This window comes from Thermobia domestica, chromosome 11 (assembly GCF_964235325.1).
Source record: "Thermobia domestica chromosome 11, izTheDome1.hap1.1, whole genome shotgun sequence".
NCBI lineage: Eukaryota > Metazoa > Arthropoda > Insecta > Zygentoma > Lepismatidae > Thermobia > Thermobia domestica.
The window spans coordinates 163,565,120-163,582,650 of NC_137464.1; the positions used below are offsets into that span (position 1 = coordinate 163,565,120).

Consider the following 17,531-nt stretch of genomic DNA (forward strand, 5'->3'; position numbering starts at 1 on the left):
TCTACAAAACCGGTTGATTTTTCACCGAATCCGGTGTCGTTCTCTCAAAAATCAGATTGATAGATAACTGGTCGGCTTCTAAAACCATTGATAGAAAATGGAAGCCAATGTTTGGTAGAAAATCGAACCGGTTTTTAATACAAAACTGAAATTGTTTTAAAACAGAAAGCGGATTTTCATTGAAAGCCAAACAAGATTTGAAAAACCGGTTTCTTGGCAGTCTTCAGAAACCGGTTTTTCTAAAGAGCGAAAATCCGGTTTAATTGCCCACAACTGATTGAGACGATAGTTTTTCAGCATGTGTCCAGAACGATGTTACGCGTAACTTTAGAAAGCCGAATATTCTCTTTGAATACGTCTTCCGTGAACATTGTGAACATATAATGAAAGACAAGTGTTACACAGTTACAAAGCCTAGACAGTGATTCTTTACAAATACGTTAACTGATCCAATGCTATCCAATATAAGTAGTTTTACAGTTCGTTTCCCCTAACAAAGTACTCTTTCATAGTTTTCGAATGTCTTTTACCTGTCTGGCTGTATAGATGGCAACTTTGTAACAAAAGGGAAAAGCGTTTAGTACTTTTCGGACTGTTGGATTCAGCACTCGCATTATCAACGTTCTTTTCTTTATTTACAAGATACTGAACTACAGGAATTGCGATAGTTGTCTTCTCCATATTCTCTAGACTGGGTTGAGTTCTGGTCCCGACCACATAAGATTTAGCCATTTTACGAGAGAGCTGGACTCTAAAAACTTTCCCCACAACTGTTTTATTATTAACACATGAAAAGTTCATGTGGTTGTTGCAACACTACACCAGCACATTGATGAGGAGAAGTAATGCTACTCCCTTAGTGATCAGATTGACACTTCCTCACCGAAGGATAAAGGTGTAGAAAACTTGGTTTCGTGAGAAGCATCAAACCACTATTTCCGTTGACAAAAAACATATACACCCGGAATAAGAAGACGTATAGGCCTATAAGAAGAAAAATCTGAATTAACTAAACACAACTTATCAACCCACAACAAGTAACAAATAACACTAGTTAACAAAGGTTTTGTTACATAAAAGGAAATACCTGTTCTTAAAGGAACTTTTAGCGCTGAATTCGAATATGCACTCGGTTTTTCTCCATCACGTACGATTTTCTCGTAACAGAGGGATTTTCGGGAAAATCCTCTCAAAAATTTCCCTTTTCGTTTATTTTACACCCCAAGATCTTGTCCCCTTGCATATACTAACATAGAAATTATACCTAAGTATACTTTGATTCATATTTAACAATCCCTCCAAGTTTCGTAATAATCGCTTTATTCTTTCTAGAAAAATAAATATGTTTGTATGTATACTGTGTGTACTGTTTATTGCACCTTATAGTAATGCTTTTAGATCTCTTAAGTTGAGGTAAAACGTTTTGCTTTATTACCACAAACACATATATAAAATATAATACAATATAATTTACAAGTGTGACAATTTACAATAAACAATAATACAAATGTACCAAAAGGTCATGAAAAGACAATCAAAACTATCACAATATATGAAACTTCCATTGGGTTACAAAAACGTACACTACTTCCTTCTTTTGTAAGAAATGTTGCATTCTCTAACAAGACCCCAACAATAGTCCCCCATCATTGAAGGATCCCATCGTCCCTGGTACCTTTTCTCCATTGCCATTATATCTTGGTGGAATCTTTCCCCCTGTTCGTCGCTGAGAGCACCTAGGTTAGCAGGAAAGAAGCTGAGGTGGGAGTGCAAAAAGTGGATTTTTAAAGACATCCTACAACCCAACTCTTTGTATTTCTGTATCATGTCCTGTACGATTTCTGTGTAACTCTCAGCTTTGTTATTGCCCAGAAAGTTGCGCACAACACACTTAAATGCTGTCCAGGCAGCTAGCTTAGCACTGTTTAACTTGCTGTCAAAGCTATCATCAAGCATTAATTTCCTAATTTGGGGACCAATAAACACTCCCACTGAAATCTTAGCATCACTCAGGTTAGGGAACTTATCTCGCAAATACTTGAAACCTTCACCAGATGTGTCCATGGCTTTGACAAAGTTTTTCATAAGTCCTAACTTGATATGAAGTGGCGGTAGTAATATCTTATTAGGATCTACCAAAGGAGCGTATTTGACGTTGCATTCTCCAGGTACGTAATTCACTCTAGGTTCCCATTCCTTCACTTCATAATGTTTGTCGTCAGCTCGGCTATCCCATAAACATAAAAAACATTGGTACTTCGAGTAACCGCACTGCAGTCCTAATAAAATACCAACTACCTTGAGATCACAACATATTTGCCAACAATGGTCCTTGTAATTTATAAGATTTAGCAAAGTTGACATGGTGTCATAGGATTCCTTAATCTTCACTGAGTGCGCAAGTGGTATAGAAGGTTTTTTATTTCCATTATGTAAAAGGACAGCTTTAAGGCTGACCTTTGACGCGTCGATAAATAACCTCCATTCTTCTGGAACGTAAGGAATTCCTAGCTCCGCCATCAACCCATTTATATCCGTACATACGCACACATTATCTTGCATTGAGAAATAGCTTGAAAATTGAACATGCCTTTTCCTGTACACTGATATGTTCGTTTCTGCATCCAATAAGTTCCACTGCTGGAGCCTTGATCCCAGAAGTTCCGCCTCTTGTTTTGTCAGGTGCAAATCACGGACTAGGTCATTAAGTTCACATTGCTGGATAAAATGTGGCTCGCGAACACAGTCAGGGATGAACGTTGGATCCTTGGATGTACATGTTGATGTCGATGGTTCATCAAGGTCATGATCATCATCAGAGTATTTTGGCCATATCTCTTCCCAGTTGGTAGGGGGCTCGGGAAGTGGAAGTTCATCCCCGTGCGGAATAGCTCTAATTGCGGATTTAACGTTGGGATAACTTATTGTGTACTTGCTTTTTTTAGAATGTCCCTTAACTACTGTGAGACAAAAATAACAATCATCCAGATGGTTGGTGGGTTCTCTCCACACCATTGGTACAGCAAATTTCATGAACCTCCGTTTCCCTTTGGCCCATGCAAGTAAAGTGACGTAGCACGACGCACAAATTATGTTGGGTGCCCAAGTTTTGTCCTGATCTCCCACACGACATCCGAAATATATATAATATGCTAGTTTCACCGATGGCGTAATGGATCTACACTGTCCTTTAACTACAAACTGGCCACACACATAACAAAAACTATTTGGTGAGTTAACACACGAACGCCGTCCTCTTGACGCCATTGTACTGATCACAAACTAAACTTCTGGTCTTAGTTGGGTATAATGCCGTTAAGATCAAACATGAAAGCACTCTTAGCAGCAAAGACAACTTTGAAAGTGAAGTAGTGTTAAACCACACGTCAATATAAAAATGTACAAAACTCCCTCACCAGGTGTCAAGAACACAAGAAAGAAAGAAATGCGCGGGGGGAGGGGGGAAACGATACCGTAGTGGAAAATTCAGACTGCATTAGTTCATTGTTGTCAACAATGAGTCTGTATTCCATTCTTTCTTTCTTTTGCATTCTGTTACATTTGATAACAAATATTGATAACCATTTCATGAACAAAACAAAAAAACTTGGAGAATTGTATATATATGTATTAAGATATACATATACTGTACGTTTAAAAAAATATACTTTGGAAGTACATTCTATTTTTATACACGTTTCTAATTTACAGAGAGCAATACAAGTGTGTTGTTGACTAGCAAATCGTTTTTACCCCAACTCAGGAGATCTGGAAGCATTACTATCCGGTGCAATAAACAGTGCACACAGTATACATACAAATATATTTATTTCTCTAGAAAGAACAAAGCGATTTTTACGAAACTTTTAGGGTTTATTAAATATAAATCAAGGTATACTTAGGTATAATTTCTATGTTACTATATGTAAGGGGACAGGAGCTAGGGGAATAAAATATCTGAAAAAGGGGAATTTTTGAGGGAATTTCCCGAAAATCCCTCTGTTACGGGAAAACTGTACGTGAAGGAGAGAAACCGAGTGCATATTCGAATTCAGCGCAAAAAGTTCCTTTAAGATCAGGTGATTTTTCTCATGTAACAAACAAAAAGTTTAAATTTGTTAACTAGTGTAATAGGTGTGATTTCTTTTAGCATAAGGAAAACATTGGACAAAAGCTAAGACGGAATGCTGCACATCCACCTCAGTCAGAGGAGGGTGTATAAAGTTTATTTTCTGTCAAGCGGATTCCGCGAATCTGGTAACAGAATTCGCAATTCAGAGGTCAGACAGATGAAAGGTAATCATTGAATGATGAATGAAGCTGCATTCTTAATCCCACCTTTGCCCGACGATGATGGTCCTCTTCCCGAAGGAGGACGGCTTCATAACAAACAGTTTAAGAACATCTGTTTAGAGAATGGTGGTTCATAAGAAGAGTCATGGAAGTGCGTCATTGAAATCATGGAAGTGTAAGTTTTAATGCATCCGTTGAAATTTAGTTAAAATAAAAACTAAAGCTCTGAATTAAAATGTGTAAAATTTATTGAAAGAAGGAAAGGGACATGCATTCAACGGGTACGTAAGAAAATAATATGTTAGAATTATTCAATTAGTTTAAAAGTTGTATTGCTGTTTTGGGAGAGGAAGTCAGAGAAGAATTTGTATCACTCATCATAGACTGTGGAAGAATCCGAATACACATTCTTGGCTCAAGGGATTTTCAAATATTCTTTACCAGACAATATAAGTCTTAAAATAATTCGGAAATTCTTGCTCTCGCCCACAATAACAGTCTTAAAATAAAGCAAATATTAGCGTTTTCAAAAACATTTTATTAGCTTGTCAATTTGTTTTTATAAGTAGTACTTGGTTATGTATAATTTTAACTTATGGATATTTACTGCACAAAATTCAAACTATGTATTAACAGCAGACTTAGTTCATTTATGTTGAAAAGAAACAGTAGTTAAGTAACAATCTTCGACATCCTAGACATATACAAGGCTACATGGTTCAAAATCCTTTTCGACTTTGATTATGATAGGTTTTGCAAAAGAAAAAAAAGTTTATTACTTTAAATAATACTAGAATATCAGCTAGACCGATGACCGCAACATGCATAATGACCAGTTCTCTCCAAGTTCCGATCGTTTTGACAATCTTTTAAAATTAATTATTTTAAGTCACTCAGACTAAACATTTTATTAGCAGTCTTTCGGTGAACCAAAAACTTCATTTTTAATTCGGAGTAAATCGGTAGTAATATTTTTTTTTAAACAAGGAGGTACATCTTGTTTGGTTTGCGAAGTGTGTGCGTTATTATTAATAACTATTAATAGTGATTATTATACTATCCTTCAAGATTTCTTCTTGGTCCTTTGGACCATGCGATTCATCCAAATATGTCGTTCAAAAATCTAAATTGATAAAACATTTTATAAAATATATCAACGGAGCACATACAGTTCCTTTAGCCAACAATTTGGTTCGAAATGTAAAGAGACAACATCTATCACTATCTTGATCCGAATTGAAGTATTCCGAAATCAGCTTTTTGGCTCTCCTTTTGTCATCGCTATATACTCTATTTAGCATTTTTATTTTTTCTTTCGTTCTTAAATAATCAAAACATAAGTGAACCTAAAGCTCTATTTCAAACGTTTTGAAGAAGGGTATTTCCTCGTTGAGCAATGCTCCTAATTCTTCTCCTTTCTCTGCTACTTCCAACAGCAGGTGTTTAGTCTTGGCTTTTTAAAGTAGTTTGTGGAATTTCAGCACAATAGTTTGTGGAATGCTGGCAAGAATTTTTGTATGATTCTTCTAATTTTATGATCTTCAGTTCAACTTCAACTGGTAAGTTTTTGAAAAACAGAATATATGCCAACTGGTCACTGTTTATCTGTTTCTCGTCAGCTGAAACTACTGACCGTATCCCTGAATTTGCATTACCATTCTGTTTAATTTGGATTCCTGCTGGAACATCCGTTCGAGACTCCGAAATCAAGAATGGCGACTTGCTAGCTGGTAACTGATTCGTGTTTCCAGTGTTTTCTCCAAAAGTTATATTGTCAGTTAGATTGGCAATTTCTTCGTGAATTTCTTTACCAAGTAGAACCAATTCTTTCTTGTACAGACTTCAAGCAATGCTTTTCATTTTCTTCAATTTCATTTGCTGCAAACATTTTAATTACTAACCCTGTTCTGGAATTATTCTCAAATTGGTTTGCTCCTGAACTTTCGTTGGATACGACGAAAGAGAGAACGATGACGGCTTCCCACCTGATATCTCACTCATGTTCATTGTCTTTTCCGCAAAAGTGATGCCATTTATCTTATCCTTTTCTCCTGAATCTCTTCAAGAGGTAGAACTAATTTTTGCTGAGACTTCACGCAAGTAATTACCTTAAGCACTGTTTCAATTTCATGCTTTTCATCCGCTTCAAGTTTTCTTGTAAACTTTTCAATTACTGGCTCTGTTGTAAGATTTGAGACGACCGTGAATGACGAGCAAGAATTAGACGTATCAATTCTTAAATCATCATTCACTTGTATTCCAAAATGTAGGTTTGGGAGTAGCAAATTGTGTGGAAATTGGTCGCTTTGTTCTTCTTTCTTGTCAGCTGCTATTTCTAATTCTCCTCTAAATTAATACAAGCATTTTCTTCAATTTTATTAGATCCCGGGACTTCAGGTGTTGTTGACGGCACTGAAATGAAATAATGAAGGCGAAAACGCAGCAATATTTGTTTAATTTTCTGTGAAAATAATGTTGTTTGTGATGTTGACATTATTATTATCATTTAACATTGACTTATAATGAATACTTTCTCCTTTAACCATATTTTCATCCAATATTTCATTGATTCCCATAGACTGTGAAAACTCTAGGAAAGCAGATGAAGTATACGAATAATTAACAAGGTCGTTCCTCAGACTACAAACAAAACTATCGTTGCTAGTAGAAGCTAAGGTATTTTGTATCTTTACACAAATACACAAGGTGGAAAATGTTGACTATCATGAAGATGGTGCTACAAACTGAGGAATAAATGCATTTGAATTAAAGTGAATCATGCCCAAAATTTCATTCCTCTGTAAGGTTATTTTTCCGTCCTTATCATTCGAGCGAACACGTCTGCTCAGAAACCTCACCTTGAAAGATTCAGATTGCAATACACCCATTGAAAATCAAAGTTCTAGGCTTGTTCTATTTGATTCCTTATATGTTGTATGCTTTTTGTATACTTCTAACCTAAACAATGTTTTCTTGTTACCCAATTACTCGCAGCTCTATTATGATTGTTCTTAAAGAAGAATACAGAACGAAGAATAGAATACTGCAAAAGTTGCTTCGAAAACATTTCAGAGTTTCCGTTTCTGGCAAGGACCCTTCTATGCTGCAAGCATTATGAGGTTTTATCTTCATTTTCTCTTAACATGTTGACGTCATGTTTCCATTGCAGTGACACATTCCAGTGGAGGTTTACTTGAAAGTAGGTTCAATGAACTCGAAAAGAATGGCTGTTGTTGAAAGATGTAAATAACGTCCTTAATTTTCCATGTTCTTTGCTGCCGAAGAAATAACAGGTGACGTTTCAATGGAGTCAGCATCTAAACAGAATTTTGTTAAAAATGATCTCAAAAGTAGTAATTTTCGTTGTGTATTATAATTGTGTTTCTTCCTCATAGGTAGAGACGTTGCATTTAGAGAAACGTGTTCATTACTGTTGGTGAAACTTTGTACATGATGATGTATTTCAACATGATTTGAAGAATTGGCGACATTCTCTTGTGTTTGTCCAGTTTTCTTCTTTTTCTTTCCTCTCTTACGTGGAGGGTACTGATTTTGCCAAAAGACTCCACCAGATCTCGGAATTGGCTTCATCATGACAATCTTCTGTGGTAGTGGTGGTGGTGGACAGTTCATATCCCAGTACATGCTATAAAAAGGGTAAGTATTTAGCTGCGGTACACTACGCTACCATTTGTGTTGTTTATAATCATTTTTTGCACAGTATATTTGAATATAATTAAAACTGCATTAAGTTACATTTTATAGAAGTATGAAAAAAAAGCAATAGCAACATTCTTTGTAATACGTCAGAGGTTAATATCCGACCTGGAATCGAACACAAACAACTTCTGGTGAAAGGGAAAAGTGTCTTGCCAAACTAGTATATAAACCCTCACTTGCAATAACAAGTCAGAAAAAAGATATTTGGAATACGGATTGGCTACGTCAAAGGCTTCTATAGTGACAGAACACTCTCCTGGCCTGGAAGTTATCCTTCTACTTTCATTTTTTATCTTTGTTGTGATGACAATAGCTACTTATGATTGTTGGTCAGGTTTCCTCAGACAGGCATCATAATAATTTGTACATTACTGGTACTCCACTTATATTACAGATTAGTTAGATTTGTTTTAGATTCATCATTTATAATGGCTCTCATCAGATGTAAAGATAAAAGTATTATTGTTGTGTTTGTTGTTTGAATGTCTTATAAGAAATATACATAGATTGCTGTATAAACTGATTAGCACATATCTAAATGTTAGGATTTCCCTTAATTGTGCATTATAAAGGCTATACACAGAATGTACTGATTTTGTTATTGTTCTAATATTAGATAATAAAGTGTTAGGTAACAAACCATAAATCCTTTTCATTATAAACTAAATATATATATTCTCATATCAATATTCATATTCATATTTATATTCAATGTTGATACTTATATTTATAGTCAAGAGTAAGAACCAACTCTTTTATATTTAATTAGACGAAACACATTGAGGAGAGGAAGATGGAAACCTCTCAGGTGGTAGGCTATTTGCGAATAAGAAAGATCTTGAGTCTGGCTAAATCTACCACCTACTGCTATTTTAATATGAAGTGGATCATATAGGAAGCGATAGAGGGGGGGACTTTCTGGAAATGTTTCCGCGTAAAACTATATTGTTTGTCTCACGACTCGCTAGAAACACATCCGCACTTAATGATCCTACTTCGTCCCTCTGGGGTAACACAATTTGTTCAACTGTTAAAATAAATCACAACAATCACTTGGAAGTTAACATTTTATGTCGAAAGCAATTGTTTTGTAATATTTCGAAATTAATTACATTTATCCAACATGACCAAAAATAGGAAATACATTTCTCGTCTGGCATTTTATGAATACGAGATTTCTAAAAGAATACACATCTAAAGTGTCATAAAAATGTAAAAGAGCAAAGAGAAAAATTTTGATCTATAATAAATAAAAACGAAAATGATCTTGCTTTCTGATCCATCACGAGAAAAACGGCTGAACAATTTGAAATGAGTGAATATAATTAGCAGCTATGTTGGATTTAACTTTTAACATGTCACTATGATTGAAATGCGTATCCTAATGAGGAAAGTGGGGTTCAAAATTTGTACGAAAAAAGTACCTCATGACCCCTTGACACTCTGAAGGTAAAACTTGATATATAAACACACTCTTAAACACAAGTTGGTATATGTCCCAGCTTTTCAAAAAATTTTGCTTGAAAGGAAGAGGGACAAACAGGCAATTTCTATAATATTTTACCTCTTCGCTCCCCAGGTCTACATGTGTTTACCTGAGTTCTGAAACGTTATGCTCCTACACATTGGTAATTCTTGGGTATCTGTGCACGAAAATCTCATTATTGGGTTCTCTAGTTGAAAAATTTGTCACATGGTGGCACATTTGTTGATTGTTTTTCCACGCATTTTGTTTTGTTTCTATGAATGGTGAGTCAAGATGGCTTTGGTGGAGAGGATGACAAATAGTCAAATATTTTTTCTATTATTTTCAATTTTTTGAAGGCAATACTTTTTTTTATTTAGATATGTGCCTAATACTTCTAGAAGTAGTAGAAATTTTACATTTTTTGATCTGCGTAGTAGTATTTCGTCTACGCGTGTGTTTAGTGTATGCCCACGAATGTGGACTTGAGGTTTACAATACAAATTCTTAGGGAAGTATCACCCATTTCATGATATACAGTAAAAATGCTAATAAAAGGTATAAGGTTATACAAAACAATCACAATACTAAAACAAAACAATATTAAAAGCATATACGACATGAATATTTTATCATTGCATACAGATGTTTTTCATTTGGGCCATGATATGGCTGGGTATAGGCGGTACTGGCCCCCGAACTTCAAATGTTAATAGGTTGAGAAAAAAGGACGCCAGGTACTAAATTATTATTATTTTGATTATTATTTTGAATGTGCGCAAGTGTTAATCCATTTTTCCTGATTCATATCTAATACTTGTGTAAGCTTCAAGTTAGGATAGCAAGGAAAGATACCTACAAATTGATCATTGGGTTCATATTGTGCTATATTTCAGTTTATAATTTTTTTTATCATGTCGCTCAAACATGTTGCATTAGACTAAATCATGGAATTCCTATCTTAATTGTTCTCTTCGATTTCTGAGTTGTGTGTAATTTCTAACAGTGGCAGATTTGGAAAATATTTTGGGAAGGGTCTTTGCGTAGGAATACTTCCTTTTTCTCAGAAATTCCGGAATTTTTGAAACGGAGCGTTTGGGGTTTATCATGATAGTTGCATGACTATATTGTTTTTTTTTTTAATACCGGAAATTTGGGGACTTCAGCGCGAACACCCCCTGCCCCGTAAATCCGCTATTGCTGGTCAGTGTTGCAATAACAACCATTAGTATTTCTTCCTAGTTATTCAGGGTGGCCCAAAATAGCTTTACACCCCTGCATTGATCAAGTATAACATTATACCTTATTTGCTTCGGCTGTTCCGAACTTAAGAGATAAGTAAAATGTATTCATCAAATGGAGAAAGCGAGGAGTTTGTCGTATGGCGATCCTACTCTTGTATATCCTTAGCGGTCCACATCCTTCAGGGAACATGAGGTACCTGTCTGAAAGAAACATATACTTGCTCTTCACGTACAACAACGTTCTAGGTGATCTAACAGAAGGTCATGATCGAAGTACTTATCTTAGGTTCATACTTTTAGACGGACTCTTAGTAGGGGCTACAGGCTCTTACTAGGCACTTATAGATAGCTAGGGATGAGCACCAGAATTGCTTAGTCGAGGAACCTAAGAAGCCCGATTGTGACTTTTTGGAAGGTTCGATCCCGAAATTCCTCCATACAAGCTGACGCCTCAATTTTGGTTCGGTACTCGGTCTTGAAAACTCCTATTATCACGTCCTTTGGCCGAGGTAGTGTATGCAACTATCCGTTAAATTTCGAGGAATTACATCCCTCTCTTCGGTTGCCAAGTCCAGAGATAATCGTCTCTTGGAATGTGTTAGCTGAAAAGAATACTAACGGAATCGCTAGCACCATGCCAATCTCAATTCTTCAGGGCTGTTTAGGGAACTGTTTGACTCTGGAAATAGTAAGTATTTTCAATATTCATGAATGAAACAAGCCCCCTTTTCAAGTAAAGGCTGTTTATTAGAGAGTTAAGAAAGTAATTAATTCTACAATAAATCTATAGAAAGTGGCAGAAAGAGGAATTAATTAATCGATTCATTGCAAAGTCCAATTGCTGACAACCATTTTGAGTAGACACTAATTACATTATTTTTGTTAATTACCACATTAACTTGTATCACAATGATCATTAGGTTGATCATAAGTATTTAGGTACTTTTTTTCAAACAATGTAAATCTACTTGAAGGAAAGTAAGGTCTCTACGGTAAGATTTCTTTCTAATTTCCGAGTATTTTTCAAGTAACTCTGGATTTTAATTAATTGTTCCACGCAGACTCAAAAAGAAACTACATTAAATATTTCGCAAACTATATGGGAATTAATTAAATTTGGAAAGTAATTTAATACAAATTAAATTAAGGTGTTGTATTTCCTATTCAGTGAACAAACTTGGAATTAAATTTGATCTGTATTCTGTAGTCTTTTGAAATTGTCGGTAACACCAATGTTGCATACGGACGTTAAGGCCTGAAATCCCGACTTTTCTGTAAATTTTGCCTAATTTTAGGGGCAATTTTACAAAATTCGATACAATTTGTCCTCAAATTGAACACCCTCCCCAGAATAAATTCCTCCGTACGTTCCTGCAGTACAAGACGCACTACATAGTAGCTTTAAACTTTGTTTGGTATAAATACCAAGTGCTTCTAAACACCAACGCTTTTACCACGTAAAATTACCTTGATAAGGCAGGCAGAGCAATTTACACATGAGATTCGGTTTTCTTCCACAACCTTTTATTATTAAAAAATCTGTTATAAATAACATAACACAGTCATTATAAGTGTGGCTCTAAGACCAATACAAAGGTCACCAAATAGTTTGGATAAAATAGGTGTCCTAGGCCCGAGCCGCCAACGGAAGGATTCCCACAAATCTCCAGGCAAGCTGAGTGAAAGTGAGTTAGGATTTTTAGTGCTCTACGCAAGCAAAGAAAGGTTGGAGTCCCACGAAGCTCCAAGGGAAGTAGGTGGTTGCGGTTAGAAATCCCTGAAAGCTCCACGCAAGCTAAGAGAGTGGCTGAGTTCCCTCGAAACTCACACGGAAACCAAACGCACGGCTGCTAGCAACCAGGTAGTTGGTAGGGATATGAGTACTTGGAGTTTTCATAACTACAGGTGAGACATCTTAAGTGAGTACCAAGTACTTTTCAGAATCTGTTAACCTATATTCTCTATATTATTAAGTTTTATTTGATAATAAATGTCATTTATAAGTTTTCGAACCAACTAGTTTAAACAATAGATCATCGGCTGGCTGGCATAGTGATGTTTCTCATTTTGTTTCAATTATACAAAATTGAATTATTGCCACTTTAAGTTGCTTTATGATAATGATAAAGAAAATGATGATAAAAATGATAATGACACACCTCAAAGCTTAACATCTTTTAGGACTTCATCAGATCTCAAAATATACTTTTATTCAAATCAACAAAGCAACATACCCCATTATAACTGATTTTTGTAAAATAAATAAATAAATAAATAAATAAATACGTTACTATGTCAATCAGCCGAATGCAAGCCACATACTTACTGTAAATGGATTATTTCCAATGTTGTTATTCGTTTGTGCAATCATAATCACTTGCGGGCGGCAACAGCGTGCTGAATATGCTTAACTTTGTGATATTGCTTTAGCCCAGGAACTGGAATTACGTAACCCAGAATTCTATGGCGACGAGATTGTTCTTCGTGATATACTTTCTGCTCTAATTTGCGAACATACTCAGGATCAATGTGCTGATTATCATGGCGACCATTATGATGGCCATAGTCCGGTAGATCTTCCATTGGCGGTGCAGAAGGTATTGGCTGGTTTGGTTGTGCTGGTGTTGCAGACGACGTTTGTTGTGATGGTGGAAACTCATTTGGGGTAGGTGGATTCTGTTGGCGGCGACGACGTCTTTCAGCACGACGGTGTAATAATCCCATTTTTTCGCAAATTGTTAAGAACTTATCTCCAATATTTGATGCACTTTCTTAGCAAATTGTAGTTCTGTACACAAATATGCTACCGTACTTCCTGAAACATAAATAAAAATTTACTCATTAGAATGCAAATAATTTTATTTTTACTCGTGTGTGACGACAAGAATTAAGATATTCTTAAAATTGTAAGTAAAGATCCAAGATTTCTAAAATGTTTATATCTTTTATGACTCATAAGTGGTGTAAAAAATTTGTTTTATGGATATCCATCCATTCATGCTATCATCTGTACATAATCTAAATGCATCGTACAACACAGAGCGCATCTCAATCTAATTTTAGAGCTTTTATACTATTAAAGTGAGTTCTTTTATAATCTTTTTTTTTTTTTAAATTGTATACTATACCCAAGAACAATGGAACTTCAATGGTGACTGAGAAAACAATGCCGAAAGTAGTTACTTTCTCAAAAAGGTTTCAACAATTTGATCATATTTCATATATATGCTAAATATTTAATTAAAAACTCGGTAATGTTGCACGCTTCATTTTCGTCAAAATATCCTGGTACCATGGCAATCATCTTTTTCAATATTATTGGTATTTTTATTTTATTATTTGACAAAGTTTAGAGTTCCAATTCAATACCAAGACGATTTGAGATGACATGCAGTTTAACCCTTATCCGGGCAACCGGGGCCTCCCAGGCCCAGTAGCTTCATATTTTTCTTCGAATTTCTTAATAACCATAAATATTTGGATGCCATAAAATTCTGATTCCTTCTATCTTTAGTCGAAGTTAAAGTTATGAACATATCGAGTTGGTAAGGCCCCAGTTGCAGTCTACGTTACAAAAATAGCTTGTCCGGATAAGGGTTAAGGGGACAGACTATTAAATATTTTTCAAAGGCTAACAATTTTTCTTTTGCCAGTTTTTCGTAAATGAAAAGAGATAATGAAATGTAACTTACCTCAATAATGGATAATGTTATTCTACACCCGAAAATACGAATTGGAAGAATTTTCAGTGTTGCTATCCATAGAAATTACAGTGTGACCAGAATTTGAATTACCCAAAAATCTAGGTTAAGGCAACAACTAAAAAAATGAACTCAACGGCAATTGATGACTTATCATGCTGTCTGTGTTCCTTATTAACTACTTTGTACCTAATATTTGTATTTATTTCGTAACAACTTATTTATTTTGTAATAACGTATGTAAGTTATTACGGATTAAATACAAATAGTATTTAAAAAGTAGCTAACAAGGAACACAGACCGTATGATAAGTCATCAATTACCGTTGAGTTCATTTTTCTAGTCGTTGCCTTAACCTAGATTTTTGGGTAATTCAAATTCTGGTCACACTAATTTCTATGGATGGCAACACTGAAAATTCTTCCAATTCGTATTTTCGGATGTAGAATAACATTATATATTATTGAGGTAAATTACATTTCATGATATCTTTTCATTTAGGAAAAACTGGCAAAAGTAGAATTGTTAGCTTATTGAAAAATATTTAGTAGTCTGCTCCCTTAAGCTGAAATCCCAACCATTCTAATCCTTTCACATTTCAATGTTCTCTTATCAAGAATCAAACACGGAATCTCATGCACCAAAAGGGAAAGCGCTAGCCACTAGATTAAAAGGGAACACGCAAGATTGTTTAGACTCAAACGAAAATTCAAAATAAAGTGTAATAAATATACATAGTGCTAGTAAATTCTTCATGTACTTCGCAATAAAAAGTTTCTACACTTCCAATAATATTCAAATCTCTAAATTTGTAGCAGTAACCTACATATTGAATTTTGCATAAGTTCAAAAGTTTCTTAATCCTAAGATCGCTGTACACCTGACAACGCTGAGTTAAATGCCGATTTTAATATCTGGTTTTTAAGATGATTGTAGTTTTGTTTTTAACTTGTTTGATTTTGAAGTCTTGAAGTTCGAATGAAGAGTCTAAACTTACTTTAACAGTTTCTCCGTATAAAATATGAAATATATTCTTTATGTGCTGTCAACTTTTGTAAGACAGAATATATAGACCTACATATTGATGTAAGAAATTTGTTAAATGATCCGAGAAAGTAGCAAATTTTATGACAACTCTTTGTATGTTATGCAACACTTAAAAACATAAACGTATAAGTGTTAGTAGATATTTTGGGGTCAATAAGTTTCTGTGATTTGTATGGGGGAAGTTGTTACCCCCCTATTATCCCATAGCGCTTCACACTATAGTACGGCAAGATTTTGGGAGTTTTTTTTTCATAAATCTTATCATTAATACATTTGACCACCACACGAAACTTCAAGTTCCGTCAACTGAATCGAAATATGATGCCTTGGAAATATGTTTAATTTATTATATATAATGGAGATCCGCTCAATATTATCAATCTGCTTCAAAACACTATTTATAGCAAAGTGTTATTCACCACACATAGCACCACATAATTTAACAATTACAGTATCACGTATAGGCTATACCACATGAAGAGCTTTTGTTTGTATGGCTTGATATTTTCTCAGTTAATGTTGAAACGGCCACATCCGATTTCACTCCAGACGTTCAGAATGGAGATGGAATATGTTCTTGGAACGTATAACTATTGAGAAAGCTGCTTTTAACTATCCATTATAGTTTTAAGTATTATTGGGTCACTTCTTGCTAAGGACTATAGACTATAGACTATGTTAAAGTCGGACGTGGTGACCCGGTTTGAATAGAAGGATAAGAGAGAAGACGATACCTATTCTTAGAACGCTAAATCTACTGTTAAAAAACCGCTTCTCGTTATCTTTTACTGTTTTTCCTTTATATAGATCATTATTGATAGCAAAAGCTGTGGTGGATTTCGTTTTAGTAGAGGATTAAAGATTGAAATGAAATGTATTATTAGGTCACTTCTCGCTGTGTAGTACAGATTTTGCTTTATAATAATCAACGTGAAAAATGGAAAGTGATTAAGTACTACCACTCCCGGTAGATCGATTATCTTCATCAACGAACTCCATTTCTAAATTTTCACCCTCAACATCCTGGCCAAATTGATGGTGATGCATTAGGTAGTTCTTCAGATACGTTGCCTCTAATAGACGGCACATGGATTTATAATAATCTTGCAATGCTTCCTTAAACTATGCAGCATACTAACGACCATAGCGTATATCCAATTCATACATTCACGCACATTAGTGCTCTAACACTTATAGTCGAGTCAAAATACGGTTTGACCTGGGCAAAATTGCAACCTTTAGTTTTACACCTGTATTTTGTTTAGGTATCTCACCTAATGAAAATATCCAAAATCCGACAAAATCGCACCACGGGAACACCCCCAAAAACGGTGTCAAAATGGCGGACCATAGTTTTTCGAAAAAATCGTAGACCTTTACGTTGGAGGCTCTAGTAGCCCTCTTAATTGGCATAGAGACATGAATTATACCTCGTTGGAACGTTCATGGACCACAAATTGCAACGAAGAACTTTGTAAACATCATGTCCAACCCGTAGCAAAAAAAGAAGAAGAAAGTCGATTTTTGTTTTTTTAATTAATATTTCTTGGACCCTGGCAACACTGTACGTCCTTATACTCCGGAAGAAAAATTCCTACGCGTAAACCAGATATTGGTAACAATAATGTTAAAAAATGAAGGACTTAGGTTCAACAGTAAGGGAGATAAAAATTCGGAACCGCGGACAAAGGAGGGTCACTCTGTATATTTTTACTGTGGTCTAACTTCTGTTTCTTAGATCTAGTATCCTCCCTAATTGTCACAGAGACATGAAGCATACCGCGTTGCAAAGCTTATGGACCCCCTTGCCAACGACGTATCGTTTGTGCCCCCTGTGCCCAACCTGTAGAAAAAGAAGAAGAAGAAACCTTGAAAAAATTGGGAAAATCTACACTTTTACCTTTCTTGGGCTCTGGCAACCCTGATAATCATTCTATGCATGAAAAAATCTTGTTTCAAAGATCTTTAAATCAAAGGTCGCTTTAATATAAGTACTATACATAAAACAAAAGTATTCTTAAGCAAAAGAATGGGAAGACGAAATATTTTGGGAGGCAAATT

General features: G+C 35.2%; 1 protein-coding gene across 3 annotated transcripts in view; it reads right to left on the reverse strand.

Annotated features, from left to right (window-relative positions):
* Positions 1–17,531, reverse strand: part of LOC145663692 (uncharacterized) — a 68,738-nt gene that overhangs the window by 44,000 nt on the left and 7,207 nt on the right. For all 3 annotated transcript variants that reach the window (XM_081729786.1, XM_081729787.1, XM_081729788.1), the window contains exon 2: positions 13,049–13,537. In XM_081729786.1, coding sequence (XP_081585912.1) covers positions 13,096–13,446 — 351 coding nt within the window. In that variant the 5' untranslated portion in view covers positions 13,447–13,537 and the 3' untranslated portion in view covers positions 13,049–13,095. The remainder of the gene's footprint in view (positions 1–13,048; positions 13,538–17,531) is intronic.